General features: G+C 57.0%; 1 protein-coding gene across 1 annotated transcript in view; it reads left to right on the top strand.

Moving 5' to 3' along the window:
• Positions 1-21129, top strand: part of PHF2 (PHD finger protein 2) — a gene marked incomplete at both ends in the record, with an annotated part of 61916 nt that extends 40787 nt beyond the window's left edge. Inside the window, 18 exons of the mRNA XM_084238518.1 lie at positions 999-1140; positions 2150-2336; positions 3034-3196; positions 4046-4133; positions 4529-4635; positions 5890-5981; positions 6665-6754; positions 7243-7611; positions 8499-8618; positions 9156-9274; positions 11051-11229; positions 11375-11445; positions 12201-12361; positions 17076-17350; positions 18391-18486; positions 19142-19251; positions 19988-20372; positions 21041-21129. Coding sequence (XP_084094644.1) covers positions 999-1140; positions 2150-2336; positions 3034-3196; positions 4046-4133; positions 4529-4635; positions 5890-5981; positions 6665-6754; positions 7243-7611; positions 8499-8618; positions 9156-9274; positions 11051-11229; positions 11375-11445; positions 12201-12361; positions 17076-17350; positions 18391-18486; positions 19142-19251; positions 19988-20372; positions 21041-21129 — 2843 coding nt within the window. The remainder of the gene's footprint in view (positions 1-998; positions 1141-2149; positions 2337-3033; positions 3197-4045; positions 4134-4528; positions 4636-5889; positions 5982-6664; positions 6755-7242; positions 7612-8498; positions 8619-9155; positions 9275-11050; positions 11230-11374; positions 11446-12200; positions 12362-17075; positions 17351-18390; positions 18487-19141; positions 19252-19987; positions 20373-21040) is intronic.
• Positions 21130-22262: the final 1133 nt, after the last annotated feature.

Below are 22262 nucleotides of genomic sequence, written 5' to 3' on the forward strand. Positions count from 1 at the left end.
TCAGGGTCTTCACACCCCTTTCTCTTAGAATGAGACCCCAAGCCCTACCAAAATGACATGAGAACCCTGGCCCCTGCCCCTCTTAGTTACTCTGGCTGTAAATGGAGGCTGTCTTGAGACCTCTCGATTCTTTCAGCTCTGAGCTCCAGGACCTTGCAGTTGTGTGCTAAATGTGCTAATGTCTTTGATGCCCTGGAGGGCCCCACCCTTGGAGAAAACAGGCTTGTTGGTCCTAGAGAATTCCTACCCTGGGGATTTGGGAAAAGCTCACATTCAGGACTTAGTTGGCAATGTCCCCATAGTGTCATTTAACCTGTTCCCTGTCCCCATCCATTCCTGCATCAAGTGTTAGAGGCTTACTAGATTTGGTTCAAGTTGTTGCAGGACCCTCCCTACCCTGGGAGTTGAGGGTACCTGGCTTTTAGCTGGGGGACCAAAATCCAGCCTCATTTGTCCACAGAAAGTTCCATCAGCCCATTCGTCCAGGCCCCAGCAGAGGTTGAGGACCTGTGCAAAGGGAAAGCTTGCTAACCCTGCCCTTCTCACTCTCCCTATCAACTGAGTTGATACGGAACTCTGTTTCCTCGATTACTTGGGTAAACTGAATTTCCTGACATCAGTGATAGAAAATGCAGGATTTCCCCCATTATTTACCAACTTTTCAATATTTAGAATAATGAGTTGCAGCCTAGAAGTGCAGTCCTTTGATATTCTGATTTTTAAGTATAAGTGTGTCCCATACATTATGGGAATGTGCGTATGCCGAAAACCTCTTTGCTATTTATCTGAAGTTTAGGTTTACCTGGGTGTTCTGTATTTTCATGTGCTAAGCTGAGGCCCATGAAGACCCCACTATACCAGGGGCCTTCATGTCAACCCGGGCAGGCAGGTGGGGGTCGGATCCTAGAGCCCAGAGCATTTTGCCCAACCCAGGCCCCCACTGGTGGGAGAACACCCCAGCTCCCGGATGCACTACTTTCCTCCTGCTGCCTCCTCAGGCCCAGAGCGAAGCGTGGATGTGACAGATGTCACCAAGCAGAAGGACTGCAAGATGAAGCTGAAGGAGTTTGTCGACTATTACTATAGCACCAACCGCAAGCGGGTCCTGAACCTCACCAACCTCGAGTTCTCCGACACCAGGTGAGGGGCGGGTGGGGCCCTAGGCCCTCCTGGCTCTTAGCCCTTGTTGGTGTTTGTCAGGCAGTAACACCCTTGGGAGGTACTAAGAAATGTAGAAAATGTCTTGGGCCATAAAACCTTGTACATGGCTTTAATGTTCTGTTTCCCTTTTAAACTTTGAATATTATGCATTGTGAACAATTTAGCCAGAAAAGGAACAAAAAGTCAAACCCTCTCTGGCCTGCTTCATCCTGCCCCACAGAGAGAACAGGTGGTAAAAGTGTGGAGTAGTGTCTTCCTGAGCACATAGGCTCACACCCATGCATGACACACTCACACATTTGCTCATATACCTGCCCACCTTTAGCACACACTTTGTGCCAGTGGCACAGTAACCCCGTGTCCCCACCCTGCCTTCCCAACTGGGGTGCCGCACTCAGCCCTTAACTACTTGCTGCTGTTCTCAAGGCGAGGTCCCAGATGATGCACCCTGGCTTCCCCAGGCCTCATAGCTCCAGGCTTCTGTTGTCTCAGAGGTTGGTCAGACTTGGCTGTACCTCTTGTCTCCTGGTAGCTGCTCTGCCAGGGTCAGTACCCCTGCCCCTCCTGCCCACTCTGTGAAATTCCCAGCTCTCCAGCTGACCCTTTGGTCAGCAGATCCACAGAATGCTCTCAGGGTCTTCTGCCTCAGGGACTGCACAATAACTGTCAGGCCCCACAGTGAGATGGATTGTGGGCGATGTGCATAGTGTCCCTCATTTGGACACATGCTGTCTCTGCACTCACCCACGGGGGTTTGGGCCACCTCCTCTCCCCCAGGGAGGCTCAGCAAGACTCCAGGGTGCAGCTGGCACTGGCTACAAGTGAATGTCTGACTTGCCACCGAGGAGCAGTCAAGCAAGGACAGAAGACATTTGGGTCATGAAAGGAAGACAGGCGGCCCACCCCCTGTGGTGCACTGAGCAGGCACCAAGTGTGCAGGACTCCCTGCCCCCAGCCCTGCTGATCGCTCTTTCTCCTGTGCCCCCAGAATGTCCAGCTTTGTGGAACCTCCTGACATTGTGAAGAAACTGTCCTGGGTAGAAAACTACTGGCCAGACGACGCACTGCTGGCCAAGCCCAAGGTGACCAAGTACTGCCTAATCTGTGTGAAGGACAGCTACACAGACTTCCACATCGACTCGGGGGGTGCCTCCGCCTGGTACCATGTGCTCAAGGTAATTGCCCACCTGTTTCTAAAGAGACGGTGACTCAGGCGGCATTGGGGGTGCACACTGGGGTGAGTGACCTAGTGCTCAGGAGGACAGTGCTGGGAGATTCTCTAGAAGAGGGAACAGAGAGTGACTACTGGGGACCCCCACAGGAGCACGAGGGGGGACAGTTGGGGGGTGAGTAACTTAGCTCCTTACCTCCTTACCCCAGTCCACCTGCCCTGTGCGTGCCTCCATGCACTCCCCATGGTCTGAGTGCAGGGCTGGGGCCTGGCGTGGACCATCCTTCTACCTCCTGCCCAGCACTGATCAGCTCTTGGAGAATAGTTTCCATCTTCATCAGACAGCTGGCCCAGCTCTGCGGCCCCTTGGCGCACAAGGCATTTGCAGTGCTGCAGGACAGGATGTGAATGACCAGGGGTGGGTGGAGCTCCAGCGTGTCAGGGCACCTAGCCTAGCATCTTCCTAAAATAAGACTTCTGAATTGTCCTGGAACATGGCTCCACCATTTCTGAAGAGGAACAGTGGGCCTGGGCACAGTGGGGTTCAAGCCAGGTCCCATCACCAGGAACTTAAGCATCCCTGGACATGACGAGCTCATTCCGCCCCCCCACCCAGTGTCCCTGAACATAGCAAGCTGTGCCCCCCCACACACAGCAGCTCTGGCATGTGGAGGGCTCTGCCAATGGCCTCTCGTTGGCAGGGGGAGAAGATCTTCTATCTCATCAAACCGGCGTCGGCCAACATCTCCCTGTATGAGCGCTGGCAGTCTGCCTCCAACCACAGTGAAATGTTCTTTGCTGACCAGGTGGACAGGTGCTATAAGTGCACCCTCAAACAGGGCCAGACACTCTTCATCCCCTCAGGTGAGCATCTGTCCTCAGTGAGGCCCACCTGGGGTCTCTGTATTTTTCCCCAGCCATCTTTGCTGGGGCCTGGTGGTCAGTGTGGGCACACCACCACCTCCTCCAGGGCCACCTCAAGGCCATGAGTCCCTCGGCTGCTGGCCCAGCTGCTCACAGAGGCCGGGTCTGGGCCATGAGATTGTGTGGGCCTGGGTGCCCTGTCACCCAGCCACATCCAAAGATGGGTGTTTGCTGATGCCAACATTTCATACATAAGCAGAGGGAGGAAGCGCTACATAAGCAAACATCATACTGCTTCACCATAAACATTTCACCATTTCAGAAAGTCTTCCTTTTAAAAATAACAAAATGACAATATTGCTTTCACACCTTAAAAAGGAACAGTTAGCAGCAACTCCTTTGTCTAAATAGCCAGCGGTGTTTGGATTTCTGCCACATGTGGGCCCACACATTGGTTTGATCTATGTGCCTCCCAGTGTCCTGGTCTGGGCCCTTCCAAGTCCCCACTGTCAGAGTGATTCCTGCAGGCTGGCCAGGCTGCCTCTGGGAGGGGACATGCCCACTTGCCCCAGGAAGTGGGCTAGCCCCCATCTCCTCCTGCCTGAGTGCAGAGGCCAGCGCGCTGGGCATCCTGAGCCTAGGGCAGGCCTTGGTTTCTTCATCTGTCTGTGATGTACAGCTGGGCCTGCTTGGATTTAGGCCCTCTGACTTAGAGGACCAGCACACTCTTGCATGGTGGGCAGGGTGGGTAGGGCTGCAGCAGCTCTCTCCAGGCAACCTGGGCCTGGGGGGAGCAGCCAAGCACCAGCACCAGGGTCTGTGGAGGGCTAGTATTCCTGTTTCTCCCAGGCTGGATTTATGCCACACTCACACCAGTAGACTGCCTGGCCTTCGCGGGACACTTCCTCCACAGCCTGAGTGTGGAGATGCAGATGAGGTAAGACCACGCTGCTCAGCCAAGATCACTGCCCCTGAGTCCTGACTGGCCAACCCAATGGTAACCCTGAGCATGACTTTTCGCCTCACTGGGCCTGTGTATGTGGGAGGAAGGAGGTAGCCGAGGTTTTACCAGGGCCCCTGAGTGGGGAGGTCACTGGACATGTGGCCCATGATAGGTCTGGGTTGGCTTTAAAGACCACTGTTCTCTTCCCGTACACTCAACTGTTGCTCTAGAAGCCAGGCTCCAGGGGGCCCAGAGACTGTGTACCCTGTGCCACGCAGGGCCCAGTGGGGAGGCCTGAGAGGGCCCTGGCCTTGGGGTAGTCTCTGGCTGTGATGTGGTGATGACAGGGGTTTGCTTTCTCCCTGATGTGTTCTTGCTGTGGCTTACAGAGCATATGAAGTGGAAAGAAGGTTGAAGCTAGGCAGCCTGACTCAATTTCCCAACTTCGAAACCGCCTGTTGGTACATGGGGAAGCACTTGCTGGAGGCCTTCAAAGGTAAGTCTGGTCAGCATCTCAGTCCGAGGCTCTGGTGGGGCTGTTTTGCAGGGGAAGCTCAGGGACATAGGATGGGTGACAGAGCAGTCAGCTCGACCCTGGTGTGGCTGTGTCCCCTTAGCTCCCAGTCTCACAGTCCCCAATGTGTGCGGTACAGCACTGGACTTGTGCCTGCACGGCTGACTGGTGTTTCAGAATGCATGGCAGTTGCCTGTCCCCAGGCCTGGTGTGCTCTCTAGTCAGTGTGCATGCTGCCTGTGGCTACTGACAGGGATGCTGAGGGGCTTGGGGGTCTGTACTGGCTCTGATCACCAGCCCAGGTGCCCTAGAAGACTCCTACCTAACAGTGATGGGTGTGCATGTCAAGGTTCCAAGGAGAGGCCTGAGGGGCAGTGGCAGGCTCAGCCAGGCCCCTACCATCTCTGGATACCTGCCAAGAGGCAGTGCATGGCTCCTGGAAGTTCCTGCTCAGCATGAGGAAGTTCCTCAGCAGGAACTTCATCAGCAGGAACTTCATCTTCCATCAATCCTCAGATATGGAGCCCTAAATTCTACCCCAGCAGAGGAGAGATCTGCCCTGGGGACTCACACTGGGGAGGTGAGGTAGGGTGGGATGGGGTGGGGTAGGATGGGGTGGTGTGGGGCAGTATAGGCAGAACCACATTTAGGACAGGCTTAAATCCCAGGTGAGAGCTTGCCAGCTGGGCTGGCCCCACCTTCTGTCTCCCACCCTCCTTGGAAGGGCACAGCACCCCAAACAGACAGTCACCTGACGCCTCAGAGCTTGGGAGCCAGAGGGTTGGATGCTACTCCTTGTTATGGTGCTGCCTCCCTCCTCCCCTGCTCAGGGTGCCTTGCTTGCCTGGGCTGCTCCGTGGGAATCAGACCCACTGCCAGTGTCCCTCAGCTTGCAGGTGACATCATTGTGGGGGTCAGAAAGCACTGGAATGCTTGGTGTGGGTAGGACTGTGGCCTCTGCTAAGGGTGATCAGGTGTTGGGGGGAGCTGGGCTGCCTGCTTGAGGACCTGGTGGGAGGATGGAGGGAGGGCCAGTTATTGCCCTCTCAGGGTGTCCCAGATAGATGGGTACCCCCCAGGTTCCAAGAGGAACCGTTGGCAGTTGGGCAGGTGGCAGTGGGCAGAGGCCTGCGGAAGGTCCAGCCCTTAACAATCCCTCCACCTGGGGTGTGAAGTCATCTGCAGGTGGCAGTAAAGGTGCATGGGTGCCCACCCAATAAACCCTCCATCCCCTAGGTTCTCACAAATCTGGAAAGCAGCTGCCACCTCATTTAGTCCAAGGAGCTAAAATCCTCAATGGTGCTTTCAGATCATGGACAAAAAAGCAGGTAAGGAAGTGCCGGTGACACCCTGTGGAAACGAGAGAAAGGCAGGGGGCATACCTGGGCTCATCCTTCCTCAGGGGAGTATCCTAGGAGGGTGGAAGTGTCCCCTGTCCAGCAAAGACATCTCTAGGGCCAGGGGTATAGACTCGGGGAGCCCTGCATCCCAGCTGAGCTGAGGGGTAAGTTTCAGTGAGAAGGGAAGCCCCGGAGATGGGAACCATGGGAGATGGATGGGGCAAGTGGCTGGGCCCTCCCAGGCTGCTCTCGGCCACATCCCCCTCTAACTCCAGACCCCTCCTCTCTCCATGTGGTCAGGCTAAGCAGCCTTGTGTCTGGGCCAGGGGCACGGTGGGCTTCCACTCCTGCCCTGGTGGTGGCTTGGGCAAATCCCGCCTTCTCGGTGGCTGTTTTCCACCTGTGGAGTGGGGCCATGGCACATCCTTCCCAGTAGGCCAGCATCTGGCCACAGTGGGTAACTCTTCAGGACTCACGCGGCACTCACACCGTGGAGGCCCCACTGATGAGGGGTTAGGCAATGGACCTGGAGGGTGGGGGTGTGGGTCAGGAGACAGCCTGGTTAGGCCCTGTTATGGGGAGGGAGCGCAGTTGGATACCATTGGCACCCAAACTGTGGTGACCGGTGCTTGGCCAGCGCTGTGTGACTGACCTATGTGGCTGCCCTGCAGGCTTTGGCAGAACATGAGGATGAGCTCCCAGAGCACTTCAAACCCTCGCAGCTCATCAAAGACCTGGCCAAAGAGATCCGGCTCAGTGAGGTAGGGTTGATCCCAGGAGGAGGGCCACTGTCTTCCCTGGCTCTCCTTAAAGTTGCCTGCTGGGTCATGGCTGGGACACAACCCCTGCGTGGGTGGGCTGGGAATCCTTGTCCTGAAGATGGCCTGTGGTGTCCTAGGGAGAGCCCAGGGAGTGAGAGATGGGCTTGCTTCTCTGAAGTTCTTGGGGGCGGGGAAAACAGTCCAGCCCGAGACCCTGCTTATGTGAGCCTGAGAGCCCCCAGCCTCTCAGTGCCTCAATGGGACAGAAGTCCCCATCAGGGAAGGGGCAGGGCTAGTGGCAATGGCGTGGATGAATGTCGCACAGCTTCTGTGGGGCAGATGTGAGTGTGTCACACAGCTGCTGTGTGAGGGATGTGTACCACATGATGGTGCAGTGGTTGCTCCCTTACTTCATGAAGTGTCTCCTGTGGCTGGGCTGTGGGACCCTCCTGGTAGGAGGTGGTGGTCACCTCTCTCTCCTCCCCTAGAATGCCTCCAAGGCTGTGCGACCTGAAGTGACGGCGGCTGTTTCCTCGGATGAGGTCTGTTTTGGGGACCGTGAGAAGGAGGAACCCCCGTCTCCCATTGAGGCCAGCCCTCCTCGGTCTTTCCTGGAGAAAGTGTCCAAAAAAAAGACTCCAAAAACCGTGAAGATGCCCAAACCATCCAAAGTCCCTAAGCCCCCTAAACCACCTAAGCCCCCGAAACCCCCCAAATCACTGAAGCTCAAGGATGGGGGCAAGAAGAAAGGGAAGAAATGCAGGGGGTCAGCCTCACCCACCATCCCCAACCTGGACCTGCTGGAGGCCCACACCAAGGAGGCGCTGACCAAGATCGAGCCACCCAAGAAGGGCAAGGTGCGCGACCTGCCCATGGGCCAGGTGCCTGTGGGCACTTCCCCAGGGCCACACCTGTGGGAAAGGGGCTGGGCCACCATGTCCCTGCTCTGAAGACCCAGGGTGGGCAGGCGGTGCCCAGATAAGCTCAGCACAGTGGCACGTGAGGAGAGACGCTCCCAATGCCTTTGGTGATACAGGGCAGCATCGAGTAGGCTCATAGGGGTGGGGATGTGGGGTGTGAACTGGCTGAGTCTTCCCTAGTGTCAAGTATTAAACTTAGACCTGAGTGCAGGCAGGGCGCCCGGTGCAGGGCAGCAAGGCAGTAGAAGAGGTGGTGGGACACATTGTCTCGTGGGGCCTGAGCCCTTGTGGGTAGTGAAAGAGGTGACCAGCCCTGCGATCCCGCTAGTATAACAAGGGAGTTGCACGTGTGGGCCTCAGGAGCCACAAGCGCCTGAGACTGGGCCCCATTGAGGGGGATTTCCTGCTCTTGGGAAGCAATTACCCACTTCCTAGGGGTCAGCAACCACTAGGACCAGCGCTGCAGGGCTGCAGTGAGGCCTATTGATTTTCCTTTTTAAGGCAATGAGAGCAAATGAATGAATGAATGAGGAGATGGGTGGATGGTTATTTGTATGTATGGGTGGGTGTGTGGATGGGTGGGTGGGTGGGGAGTGGATGCATGGGTGTGGGTGTTAGTGAATAGGTGCTTGGGTGGGTAGATGAATGGGTTGGGTAAGTGGGTGATGGGTTGGTGGGTGCATGGATGGTGGGTGAATGAGTCTGTGCTTGGGCCAGCAGGAGGCAGGGGCTCAGTGCTATAGCTTTTGGCTTTGTGCTGTAGCCTGAGAGCATTCTGTTGCCTTCCTGCCTCGGGCCACTGGGTCATGGCTGTTATTTTCTAGGCCACTAAGAGTGTCCTGAGTGCTCCCAACAAGGAGGTGGTCAGTACCCAGAATGATGTGGAGAGGCTGGAAATCCGAGAGCAAACTAAGAGCAAGTCAGAGGCGAAGTGGAAGTATAAGGTGAGGTGTGTCCCCACGTGCCTGTGTGCTTGTGTGTGCATGTGCAAGTGGGGGGTCCACCCTCCCAGAGAGCTGTGTGGGTAGAGAAGCTGGTGTGTGAGGAATGTTTGGGCTCAGAGGTGTGAGCAGAGGTATGTGCTGAGTATGTGTGTGCACATAGGTCATGCAGGTAGATGTCTCAGGTAGCATGCTGTGAAGGTTTACTGTGCTCTGGACACCTTTGTGGGGCCACTTCTGGCATGGGTGCAGGCACATCTGGCCTGAGAGCCAAGAGTGTTGTCCTCAGTTAATAAACAGCGTTGTCCCTTATGGCCCTCTCCTAACTGGAGCTCTCACTCCCTGGGTGTCAGGTAGCATCCGAGGGCAGGTTCTGTAGGCCTGGTGGGTGTGGGTCCAGGGTGCAGCCAACACCAGCCTGGCAGGTGTTGGACATGTTTCTGAGTGACACACAGAGGGAGGAGGCTGGCCCAGCCTGTCCCTTCTGCCACTGACTGACCACCTGAGTGCAGTCAGCATCATCCCGGGTTTGTTTTTCAGAACAGTAAACCAGACTCCCTGCTGAAGATGGAGGAGGAGCAAAAGCTGGAGAAATCTCCTATGTCGGGGAACAAGGACTCCAAATTCTCGTTTTCCTTCTCAAACAAGAAACTCCTTGGGTATGTGAGTGCACGTGGCAGGAGGGGTGGGTGCATATGCTCCACATCTTCTGAGTGTGCATGAGCATGTGCGTGCACACACATATACACGCACACACACGTGCACACACACACACACTTTGTGCATTTCCCACACAAATATCACCCTCACACCCCATGTACACATATACTGCACACATACACACTCTCCTGGAGAGCTCCCCAGGTGAGGCCTCCTTCCCAAACTGGCAGCATCACCAGGCACACCCCTTCTGGGGTCCACATTGGGGAGACCCCTCCGTGCCTCCTAAGCTGATGGCTCAGCTCAGGTGGGTAGGGAGGGGTTGTGGTGGGTGCCTGCAAGTGAGGGGCAGGTGGGCAGGGGCTGGGGCCTGCAGTGAATATCAGCAGGAGAGGGGAAGATGTCAGCTACGTGGCTGGTTAGGCAGATGTTAGCTGCATGGCCAGTTGAGCTGGTGGGGGTCATGGAGCTCAGCGATTAGTGGGGAGAGGCTGGTGTGAACCTGGTACTCTAACCCATCTCTAACTAGTACAAACCCATGTCATGTTCTGCCATGGTGCCATGAAGGAAAGTCATGGAGCACGAGGGTTCCCTGAGGACCTTAGGTATGTCTGAAGGCTGTCTCATCTGGGAGTCAGGATGCTTCCTGGGGGAGCCAGTGCTGAACTGAGAGATGGAGATGGTGTGGTCTGCAGTGGGGGTGTGCTGGCCACCCTACACCACTGGGAAGCGATTGCCACTGTGGTCCAGTGGGCCACCCTTGCTGCGTCTAAGACCAGGGTAGATGCCCCAGTCTGGGAAGCAGGTGTGTCCCTGTGGGAATGGGCCCATTTTCTTCCATGAGCCTCAGTTTCCTCATCTTTAAGAGGGAAGGAGAAGGCCATGTCTAGGGGTAGGGAACTGACAGTGGGCCATTACCCCGGGAGTCTGAATGATGTGGAGGCTTAAGAGTGTATGGTCTGTAGCCAGATGCTCCACTTCATGCCCCATGCGTGCCCCTGGTTTACCTGCAGTTCAGCTGGTAGGTTCTGGGGAGCATTTAAACAAATGAACTCTACGACCAGGTGCTATGTAGAGTTTAGGAAATAGAGGAAAGTTGATGGGATTCTCTAAGCTGTGGGGTGTATGTGCATGTGTGTGTGATGTGTGTACCTGTGTGTTGTTACATACTTGTGCCCACACCTGTAGGTTCATGGTGCCAGGCACTCCCTGTATATATCCCTGTCTCTTGCCAGGATTGGAACCATGTCTGTCGGGGTTACAGATGCTTCTGGCCTACTATCCTCATACTGAGTGGGCATGGTGCCCTGAGCACAAGGGTGGCCGTGACAGAACCTGAAGCAGCAAGCCTCACCCCAGGAGGGAGATGAGAGCATGAAATTTTTTAGACCGCTGTGTCTACACCATGGCCCTGACCTTATTTTTCAAAGAGCCATGGAGGAAACCCACTGGCTATTGCCCTTTTGACACACTGTGAGGTTATGCAGTCTTCAAGCAGGCTAAGCATGCTGGCCCAGTATTCAGGGTGGTCAGGGGCACATAGCCAGGTGGCCAGGGAGAGATTGGACACACCCCAGGGTCAGCACTATCCCTACAGGGCCATGGCATCAGGGAGCTGGCCTTAGGGCTGGGGGTGCCCAGCCAGTCACTCGTCCCGGAGACTCACCTGTGGACAGGGGAGGATGCTGACCCCCTTCAGATCCTGTTTGGGGAGGGGAGCCTCAACAGGCTGAACCACATAGCTGCCCGCTGACCACTCATGTCTGCCACCCTAGCTCCAAGGCTCTCAAGCCGCAGCCGAGCCCAGGGGTGTTCGGGCCCTTGCAGAACTTGAAGGAAGACAAGCCCCAGCCTGTGCGGGACGAGTACGAGTATGTGTCAGATGATGGGGAACTCAAGATTGATGAATTTCCCATCAGGAGGAAGAAGAATGCCCCCAAGAGGGACTTGTCCTGTGAGTCGGGGGCCCTGGGTGGGGAAGGCAGTCTCTGAGAGCCAGGGGGTGGGCATCTGTCTCTGAAGTCTCCTGCAAGTGGCGGGGTTGGGGGTGGTCGCAGGACTCCTCCCAGTCCTACGACGGACCTTCTGCTCTCCTATAGTCCTGCTGGATAAGAAGGAACTGCTGCCCACACCCGCCACCAAGCCAAAGCTGGACTCGGCGCTCTACAAGGTGAGCCCCCATGGGAGGCCAGGGACGCACCCGTCCTGTGGCTGTCTCCACTGTACCGTGTCGGGTCTGCATGCTGCTCAGTTCTGCAGGGGTGCAAGGGTCCTCACACTTGCCACGTGTGAGTTCATGGGGAGCAGGTTGGGCTCCAGTTAGTTGTGAGACCCCACACAGGAGGGATAATCCCATGGTCACTGGGGCTGAAAGCAGGTGTAGGGCATGTAGGGCCTGCAGGTTTCTGTGAGTGGTGGGGCCTGGGGAGCCCTTGCCACTGCAGAATCCACTGTGGAGAGAATGCATCTCCCTGACGATGCAACAAGAAACACGCCCAACAAAGGGGTGTCAGGAGAAGTGGGGCCTGGGCCTATGGGAGGGGATGTCTACATCCAGCCCCAGGTCGGGGTCCCTGTCAGCCACATGCTGCCTGGGGAGCCTGGAGTGTCCCTGCAGAGCCACCTGAAAGAGCTGTAGCTGGGACCCCTCTGGCTGCAGGCGTCCCCTTTCTCCCATCCCACCTCGAGACTCTTCTACGTCTATTCACAATTGGGGCTCCTACCTCAGGTCTTGTGAGCCAGGTCTCTGCGAACAGCGCAGCATGTGAAGTCCACTTGCCCTTTGCAGGCAGGCTCCTGGATCCCACTACACAGCTTGACACCCGCGTGGTGCTGGGCAGTGGTGTCTGGTGTCTGGCCAGCCTGCCCTGTAGTGCCCATCCTCCCCCCAGCTCTGCTTTGACCTGCCACCCTGCCCCTAAGCAGAGCGACGACTCTTCTGATGAGGGCTCACTGCACATCGACACGGACACCAAGCCCAGCCGCAACGCCAAAGTGAAGAAGGATGGCGGGAGCTCCGCCGCGGGCATCCTGGACCTGCTGCAGGCCAGCGAGGAGGTGGGCGCGCTGGAGTACAATCCCAACAGGTAGGCCTGGTTGCCCACTCACTGGGTGCTCACACACTGGGGGACCCACTGGGGCTTCCAATGGGCTTTGTTGGCTGTGGCAGTTTGTATATAAGGGGGCTCTGAGGGAGCGATGCCAAGGGCGCAAAGACTCATCCTAGCAGTCAGGTAGCCTGGTGGAGGTGGCACCAGACAGCCAAGGAACCAAGTGGGGTTGGCTGTGTGGGCTCACTGTGTTGGTGCCCTAAGGTCTGCCCTAAGGTACAGAGTTCTGAGGACAGATGCTCCTCCGTGGTGGTTCTTGCACCCCTGGGCAGGAAGGGGCTGAGGAACTGTTGTACATCTGGGCTGTGTAGGGAGGAAGCAGCTGGGCCAGGCTCTTGGTGTCTGTCATGGCTGTTCCATGCTGGGACATCCAGACATCTCTGTTTCCTCATTTCCCCCTGCCATGCAAATATGTAAGAAAAATCCCAGGCATGGGCCCAACATCTGAATGAAAGTTGGCTGACTTCCTGCAGATACCTCACCTCAAGGCCTGGGCACAATGGCTTCAGAGCTCAGGGACCATAGAGCCCCTGCTTTAAGGAAGGGCTAGATCAGTCAGGTTATCAGATCGTCACGCCTGCAAGGGGCTTGCAGAAGTCAACCACGCTGTCCTTGTAATGCTCCAGCTAGCACTGTAGCCAGATGTTGGTATAGAACCCAACCATGGGATCAGACAATAGTCCAAGAGGATACAGGCTTGGTCCCTGAAAGCTCAGAGCCTATGCCCTACAATTTCACCATAGGTTATATTAATAGAGGCAATGTGCTGAGCTCAGGAGGGGTGATGGTCCTGACCCAACATGAGTCCTTCCACCCAGATGTAGGAACATGTGGCCTGACCAGAGGGTGAAAACCACAGCACTGAGGCCTAATTGGGTCAAACTCCACTCACTGCTCTGGGGTGGGACGTAGATGCTGTCCTGCCTGGAGTTCTGGGATTTGGGGCAGGCAGGTAGGTGCCTGGGATATGTATCTACTCGGCACTGTCCAGGTAGCCCTCCCTGCACAGGCCTGTCAGGTCCAATCCTCTGATTCAAGAGAAATGGATTAATCCCTTCTGGGCTTCGCTTTTGATGAGGGCTGGGGCTGGTTTCTCTCATGATGGTCCCAGTTAAGTTCTCTCAATCTTGGTTAAATTTTATTTCTAAGTAGCACTGTCATTTTTTTCCACGTGGAATTTCCACAAAGGCCACCGATAGATAACTAAGGGTTTGGGCCTGTCCCCCTTCCTCTATCCTCCCACTTGGATCTGCAGAGGGCTCCCCTCCTAGGCCTTGGGGGGAGCTGTGGTTTCCTGCTGTACAGATGGGGACATTGAGGCTTGAAGTGCTTAGATCATCCACTTGGAGTGGAGAAGCCAGACCAGAACTCCCAGCTGCCTGGTTCTGGAACCCAGGCAGAACCTTGAAGGCCGGCCATGCCATGACATCTGTGGGCCAGGCTTGCATGGTGCCAGTTGGTCCTTAGGTCTGCCCTCCACCTGTCCCCTTTTCCTTTGACATTGTGCTTCCAGAATGGAGGACCCAGGGTATGGGAGATCTTTGGGGCCACATGTCAGTCAAACCCTCGAGGCTGGTCAGGGCTTGATTGGAAAGGGCTCTTGCTAGATGGCTGTATCTTCTTTCCCAAATTACTATTTTTTGTGCAATGTCATGTTCATTGGTGGCCCAAGGTGCCTTCTTTCCCGGGAGTGAAATACAAATGGAGATGTCCACAGTGCTTTTGGGGGGGGGGGGCACATTTCCTACTGGGAATAACTGGTGTCTATCGGCTGCAAACCCAGCCCCTCACTGCAGAGATGCCCTGTGGCCTTTGCAGTGGTGGGACCATAGGAGGGGTAGCTCAGCTGGGACCATAGGAGGGGTAGCTCTTCCCGGAGGGTGCTGGCACCATGCCCCTGTGGTGGTGCCTATCTTCTGGGAGGCCCAAGGCTCAGGCCCTAGAGAGGCGCCTGGGATCTAAGGCCCCTGTGAGGTCCATCAAAATGGCTCTGGGATGAGGGCTCCTTGTGGAGCCGGGGCACAAGCACCGACTTGAGGCACACGTGTGCCCTCACACGCCCGCACACGTGCCTGCCGCAGGCAGTTCCTCTCCCAAGTCTCCCATTTGCAACATCGGTCAGTTTTTGATGGTCCATTTGCTCTGTTTTAAGTATTTGCTCTTTGGAAAGAAGCAGCTGAAGAAAATGGAGGAAAATATGTTAATTTCTTGTGGATGGTTTGCTTAGTGTTTACCTCGGGGGTGGGGGTAAGGGGGAGGGCGAGGGTTTTGGTATGATAATTGGAGGATTAAGGTATTATTTTCCATGTGGACTCGTTAGACTACTCCTTGATTCCTGGTCCCTCATGGACAGATGGGCGGCTGGGATGGGCATTTGACCCCTCCCTGTTGGGCTGCAGCCAAGCTAGACTGGGACCTTCAGGTCCAGGTGGCACGGGCCGGCGCTGGCTTCTGCGCTGGCTCCCAGGGTCTTTGTGGTGGGTGTCCTCACTCCTGCCCTTTGATCTCACAGGGGAGCCTGCAGTTTGTCGGAACCTGGGGCTGGGCGAGGGTCTGAGACCTTCAGGGCAGGACTGACCAGGCCTATGTAGGGTCCAGGGGAGCTGGTGCCAAGAGCTAGGGTGTCTGCTGCCTCCTGCACTCTAACAGGGTGCAGGTGCCTGCCCAGTTTCGGTGATGGTGGCACAGCAACGGCGATACGTGGCCCCAGCTGGGGCTGGGCAGCCCTTGGCCTTTGTGTTACAGTGGGGGCTGTTACTGGGGTGGGGGGCGCTGGGGCAAGCGGACGACTGGCCAGTGGGAACTCCATACTCTCCAGGGTGTTTTAACAGTATTTGCTTTTCCCCTTGTTTGTAGCTTTGGAACCACAGTCCTGTTTGGTTCCAGGGAAATTGCCATCCAGGGCATCTTGGCAGGCTGGGAAGTGGTGTTCAGGGATAGCTGCCCAGAGAGGTGCCCACCCTGTGTCTTCTCTCTGCTTGGGCAGAGTCCCTGGCTTTGGGGCCACAGTGCCCCTCTAAGCTTTTGTCCAAGCTATTCCCTGGGTCTCCATGGACAGCCTTCTAGCCACACTCCCTGTGAACCTCCCCTTTCAGACTAGGGAGCCCCTGACTCCTTCCCATTTCAGTGGTCTTACTGAAATGGGCCTCAGACATTTCTTGGAAGTTGGAGGTGGGGCCAAGGCACAGAGGAAAAGGAGGGGTGAGTTGGGGTGCATAGAGAAGTTGGGGTGCATAGAGAAGGTGATGTAGACCCTCAAGGGCCTGCGTGGGTTGGTGCTTTTGGGTATTGCTTGGGCATCTCAGCAGCCCTGGTAACAGGTTGGTCTCCTGGGGTATGCAGGAGGGGCCTATGTCAGCCACAAAGGACAGGGCTGCCTGATGCCGCTGGTCTGTGATAGTGCAGAGGAGGGCTAGGTAGGGCCATAGCTTGGCACACGCTCAGGGCTAGGGACTGCCTCACCCTATACCAGCTCCTGGTCCTACCTCCCAGGGGCCCAGAGAAAGAGGAGGGTCAGCTGGGGAGCTCCCTTGGTGTCCCTGAAGGTTGAAGTAGGGCTGTGGTGTACTGTGTGGCTCAGGCTTTGTGCCACAGGGCAGAGGGTGAGGGCAAGGACCAGAAACAACTGCTGAAGGGAGATGCTGGCTATCATGGCCTATGCTGGGTGTTGCGTGCCTTGGGGAGTGATGTGGGGGACCTGTAAGGGCAAACCTTCCCTCTTGGCTGCATGTGGGCATCCAGAGCCCAGCCAGTCCAGAATCTCCAGGCAATGTCTGGGCATTGTCATTTTAAAGCTCCCAGGTGATTCTGGTGCTCAGGCAGGTTGGGGGGTTCTGGCTGCAGGAGGTTGTGGGCTGCATGGGGCCGTTGGGTGGATGAGGGGCATTGAATGGACAGGACCCCATAAGGAGGCCTGGCAAAACCCCATGTGGGTCCTCGGGAATAGGAAGGGAGTGAGAGGGGTTAAGAGGGACTAAGCTCAGTCTGAGCCAAGGTGTGGCTTTGGTGTCAGGAGGTGTAGGTGTAGAGCAGGTATAGGCAGGGTATAGATTTGAGTGTACGTGTAGGTGAAGGTATAGATTTGGTTATAGGTTTGGGAGCAGGTGTGAGTACAGGTGTAGTTTTAGTGGGAGGGAGAGGGCTATGCTGCCCCAATGTCAGAGTGCCAGCTAGGGGGGTGCCCTGCCAGATTCAGAGGAAGGGACTGGGACCAAAGGCAAGGGTCTAGGATGGGAGACAGGGCAGGCCCAAGGGAGCACAGATCCAGCTGGAGTGGAGGGAGGGCAGAGGCCTGGGGCCTAGGAGCACCTGCATGTTGGCTTTATGGTGCAAGTCGAGCGTGTGGTCGGACTGGAGCTGGGGCTTCTCAATCTGCCACTCACTCCCTCTGTCCCCCTTTCTGTGTCTCCTGTCCATGTCCCTCTCTACCAAGACCTTCAGTCCTCCCTGGAGGGCTAGGGTAGGATGTGGATAACCAGTTCCATAGGGAAGTCATTGGCTCAGCCCTACCCTCTGCACTACACCCTCTCTGGCCACTGGGCAGAAGGTGGTGCATGCCATGAAGGCCCATGGATTATGGGCTTCGGGTTGTGGGCTGTGGAGAGGGCACCATGGGCTGAGGGCCGCGCAGCATGAGCTGTGTGCTGTGAGCCACAGACCGTGGACTGAGTGCCTGTCTCTCTGCCCCCAGCCAGCCCCCAGCCTCCCCCAGCACACAGGAAGCCATTCAGGGAATGCTGTCCATGGCCAACCTGCAGGCCTCAGACTCCTGCCTGCAGACCTCGTGGGGCGCTGGCCAGGCCAAGGGCAGCTCACTGGCAGCCCACAGCGCCCGGAAGAACGGGGGCGGTGGCAAGAGCACGGGCAAGCGGCTGCTGAAGAGGACCGCCAGGAACAGCGTGGGCCTGGACGACTACGAGGAGGAGCAGGACCACCTGGATGCCTGCTTCAAGGACTCAGACTACGGTGAGGCCGGGTGGGGAGGCCTGACAGGGTGTGGGCCGGGCCTCTTCTGAGATGTGGCTCACAGGCTGTAACAGGCCCCTGTAAGAATGCGCAGTTCTGTGCTGTTCCACACTGTTTGGCATGTGAGGTGTGCGCCACCATCACATTTTGTCATCCCAAAAGGAGACCCTGGCCCTTACTCATCACCGTTGCAGCCTCTCCCCCTAGCTGTTGGCCACTATGATGGACAGCACCTCCTAGGTGTCCCGCTCTGGACTTGCCACCTGAACAGAACTCCATGTGCCGGGGGCTGTGGGGTGGCCATATTAGCATGCCCTTCTGGGTCCATCCACCTGGCAGCTTATGACAACACTCCTGCCCTTTTCTGAGGCCAGCAGCAGCGGGCACGCGGATGCAGCATGGTCCTTTGACCATCACAGTTGTGATGGTGGGGGCTCTGGCCGTCAGCTAGAACATCCCTTTGGTTTAGTCGCTGATGCCATGGGTGTGCATCCGGGGCGGCGGGGGGGGGGGGGGGCCGTATCCAATCAAGTTGAAGAGCATGGCCCATTCAGCCACTGGCCCCTTCCCTGTGGCCTCGCCATTTCACTCTCTGAGGCACATGAGACCTTGTTCATGGTCTCTCTCTATAGTTGGAGAAGCAGAGACCCAGGTGGTCAGTGAGTTGGGCTGTGGCCTCCACAGCTGGGCTATGGCCTCCATCGGGATCTCTGGAGGGATCTGCTCTGCTCTGCTCTGTGGGAGTGGACTTGGCACCCATGAGTGCAGGGACTGTGCAGTCCTCTGCTCCCTAGTGGTGCAGGGCCTGCTGCGAACTGACATGACAGCAGAGTGGGCTCCCATTTTGGGGCCTCCCTGGAGGTTTAGGGTGGATCCTGGTGTTTCAGGGGCCACAGGCCCTGGAGTTAGGGGGACTCAGAATCACAATCTGGGTACCTGTACCCGTGCCCGACAGGGGCAGCTGTAACCTGAGGATAGGTGGGGGGACCCAGCAATCTGCAGCACACAAGTGGCTCAACCCTTCCCCTTGGACTCTCTAGTGTACCCCTCTCTGGAGTCAGACGAGGACAGCCCTGTCTTCAAGTCCCGGTCCAAGAAGAGGAAAGGCTCGGATGATGCCCCCTACAGCCCAACAGGTAGTGCTGGAGCCGGACACCTGACTTGGAAAGCCGGGCCTGCACCCCTGGCTTCCCAGACTGTGGGCACAAGCTCTGTGTGGAGTGTCACCTGCCTACAGGGTGTGATGACCGCTTCCCTCTCAGAACCCAGAGCCATCACTGTGTGCAGCTCCCAGAGTGAGCTTGTGCAGCGCCCCACAGCTGACCCTCTTGCTCATGTCCCCGGGAAGGGTCACCTCAGACCCTGGCCCCCTTTGTAGCAGGCCCTTTCTCATGTATTTATTTGTTTATTTAATCATTTACTTTTCTTACATTGTTGTTCAGTTTTGTACAGTATTTGATTTCTCCCTCAGGTGTAGTCCCCTAAATCTCCTGCCACCACATCACCCATGGACCATCACCATGATCCCTTTGCTCTTCCCACCCTGTTTTGATCCCTTTTCCTTCCTCGCCCTGCTTAAGCCTGAGACCTATAGTTTGTAGCGGGAACCTTCTATGTGGCCCCTGCCCTGCACTTGATGGGGTGTGAGAGACCACCTTCTGTTGGGGCTCAAGATGGCCCTCTCCAAGTGGTAGTGTGTCCCTGGATTCTGATAGACTGGGGCAGGGCTGGGGGAGGTCAGGCCGGGGCAGGTGCAGGCACTGCTTGAGGCAGCTGACTTTTCTTCTACAGCGAGGGTGGGCCCATCGGTGCCCCGGCAGGACAGGCCCGTGCGCGAAGGCACCAGAGTAGCCTCCATCGAGACCGGGCTGGCGGCTGCCGCAGCCAAGCTGTCCCAGCAGGTGAGGAGAGCAATGCACTGGGCTGGGACCCCACTGGACTCTGCTCCCCAGAAGTCTCTGTCCCTACCCTGGGCATAAGCCACTTAGGCTGGGGACTGTCACAGGCTTGGGGACATTCGGATATTGCAACCCCTCTTTCTCCTGGTCCCTGAAAGTGGGGTGGGCCTAACACTGGCAGGTGCCTTCTTGCTAAAGCTGGTTTTCTGGCGTGGGGTTGGGGGAGGACTCCCTGTCCCCTGTGAGCCAGTGTTTTCCACCTGTCCTCGTGGAACGGGAGGTGGGTATCCCATCACTATAAGCTCTGTTCTACCATCTCCTTTACCACCGTCAGCTCTTCCCAGGCCCAGTTATTCAGAAAGAAGTGTCCCAGGCCTCAGGTGCCACCTGGATCAGCTGAACCCCATCTGTGCACCCAAGGAAGTTGATAGGACCAAAGTGGATATCCTAGAACCCAGAGTTCCACAGCAGCTTGGAGTGGGGTGATGGGGGGCTGGGGTCTATCCTATACACCCTCCACTAGGTAAATGTAGCCTGAGCAGGGCCCATCTGCTGTTGTGAGTGTTGGTGCCACATCCTGTATGTCCCGATGGTCAGGACAGCCCTTCCCCAAACGGGAATGCAGTGACCCCCTGCCCACTGTGGGGCTTGGGCATGGCCTGCTCTGACACCAGGGGGGTCCAACACCTGAGGCCCAGCCTATCCTGAGGGGTAACCTGCGTGCTTGCTTTGTTCAAAGGAGGAGCAGAAAAGCAGGAAGAAAAAGAATGCCAAAAGGAAGCTGGTTCCCAACACTGTCTCCCCCTCAGCCTCTGCCAGCACCACCCCAGCCGGCACCACGTCTGCCGGCACCACCCCGGCCGGTACCACCTCATCCTCTACCACCCCGGCCTCTACCACCCCAGCCTCCACCAGCACGGCCAGCAGCCAGGCCTCACAGGAGGGCAGCTCGCCTGAGCCCCCACCTGAGTCGCACAGCAGCAGCCTAGCCGACCACGAATACACAGCGGCCGGCACCTTTGCTGGGGCCCAGACGGGCCGCACCTCTCAGCCCATGGCCCCTGGGGTCTTCCTCACACAGAGACGGCCCTCTGCGTCGTCCCCCAACAACACCGCTGCCAAAGGTACTGTGCCCGCCCGCCCTGAGTGACCCTAGACTTGCACACTGTCCTGGATACAACCACAGGCGCTTGTCCCCGCTTAGCGTTGGCTGCCCTGTCTGCCGCTGCACATTCTGTCCGTGCAGGAGAGGAAAGGTGTCTATGGAGACCCCGGGCCTAGGGTGACCCTCCAGGGGGCTGCTCATCCCAGATTTGGGCTTGCAGACCTCCAAGGCCTTAGCTTTGGGCCCTGGCTTAGAGTCAGAGTTAGGTCAGCAGTTTGCTGAGGGTAAGCTGGGAGGGGGCCAGAGTGGCCCCAGCTCCTCTGTGTGAACTGGGGTGGGTGACTGGCTGGGCCCCCTCACTCCCCGCCATCCCCCCAGGTACCATCTGTCTGCACCCTGGCTGTGGACCCCAGCAGCTGTGCAGGGGGGGAGTGTGGCTCCAGATGAGCCTGCTGCCGGGAGCTGGGGTGGGGCTTCCTGTGCAGTGATGCCGGCCCTGCCCCTCCCACCTAGCCCTCCACTCCGCTCCTGGCCACCCAGGCCTCTTCCAGGAGCACTTGGCCAACCATTCATGATTTAGAGGGGTGCTGGGGCGTTGCAGGCCACTTCCCGGGAGGACCCCTGGCCCCACCCCTCCTTCTGCTCTCTCACTCACCTTCCTCCTTGTGTCCTTTCCCCCGCTCCCAGGAAAACGTACAAAAAAGGGCATGGCCACCGCCAAGCAGAGGCTTGGGAAAATTTTGAAAATTCATCGCAACGGAAAACTGCTCCTTTAAAGTTTGGAAAGCCAGGATCCTTCTGCTCCGCTCAGGACCCCCCGGAGCCCCGCTAAAACATCAGCCCCCAGGAGGGTGGCCACGCTGCCTCGCCCCAGGGAGGGCCTGGCCTCCTCCCGGCCACCCCCCACATGAGCATCTGTTGCTTCAGCTGGCAGAGCTCGCCCACACGGACGTCCTTTCTCAAGTTGCTTAGAGTGACCAGTTCCCAAAAAGCGGCCCTGCCAGTTTGAGGACCAATCCAGTTTCAGGACAGCCTCCAGGCACCCCTGAGCTTGGGTGTGATTGCAGGGCTTCCGCAGCTCTCCTGGGAGCAGGAGTCCTTCGAGGAAGGTGTGAGCCAATGCTCACCAGGCCCAGAGTCAGAGCTGGCCACAGGCTGGTAGCCTCCAGAGGCTTAAAAAATGGCAAAGAACACTAGAGAGGAAGAGGAGGAGAAAGCAGGGTGTTTGCGTGCCCCCCTTCTCTTCCCGAGTGATTCTCAGACAAGTCCAGAGAGTATTCGGCCCAGCCAGAAGAGGGGCCTCTGCGCTCCCTGGCTGTCGGTGGCGGGCCGGATGGCGGTGTCGTGCCCTGAATGCCCTAGGCATTTTTGGGGTGGGCAGCAGGGTCAGTGTGTTAGTGGTTGGGGAGCCTCTTGTAGGGCCCCTGGGAAGGGCTTGGGCCCAGCCATGATATGGGGCCCTGGGGGCCCAGGCTAAGCCACGTGGGTGGGTCCCTTCCAGCCCGACAGCCGCACTCCCCAGAGGCACTTCTCAGAGAGGCACCTGCCCTGGACCTGGCGGGGCCACCCTGCTGAGGACACAGGCCAGGCCCTCTCTTCTCACCTGTGGGCGCTTGGTGTCGAGTGCATGGCAGATCCTGGACCGCGTGTCCGCCCATCTACACAGAGGGGCTGGATTTGTTTCTCAGGCAATCCTGTATTTTAATTTTAGATGTATTTCCTGAAGCATATTTTTCATAGAATGTAGCGTGTAAATAGCTTTTTAAATAACTTCTTTTTTATAAAAGTAAGAGTATCTTTAGGAATTTCTTTCTATAGAGTCCTTCATTAACATTTATACGAGTTTTTTGCCGAGTATGATGAACAGTTGCGTTTCTGATGCTTTTCCTTTTCCTTCTTTCTTTTTATT

Source organism: Talpa europaea (assembly GCF_964194135.1).
Source record: "Talpa europaea genome assembly, chromosome: 7".
Taxonomy (NCBI): Eukaryota; Metazoa; Chordata; class Mammalia; order Eulipotyphla; family Talpidae; genus Talpa; species Talpa europaea.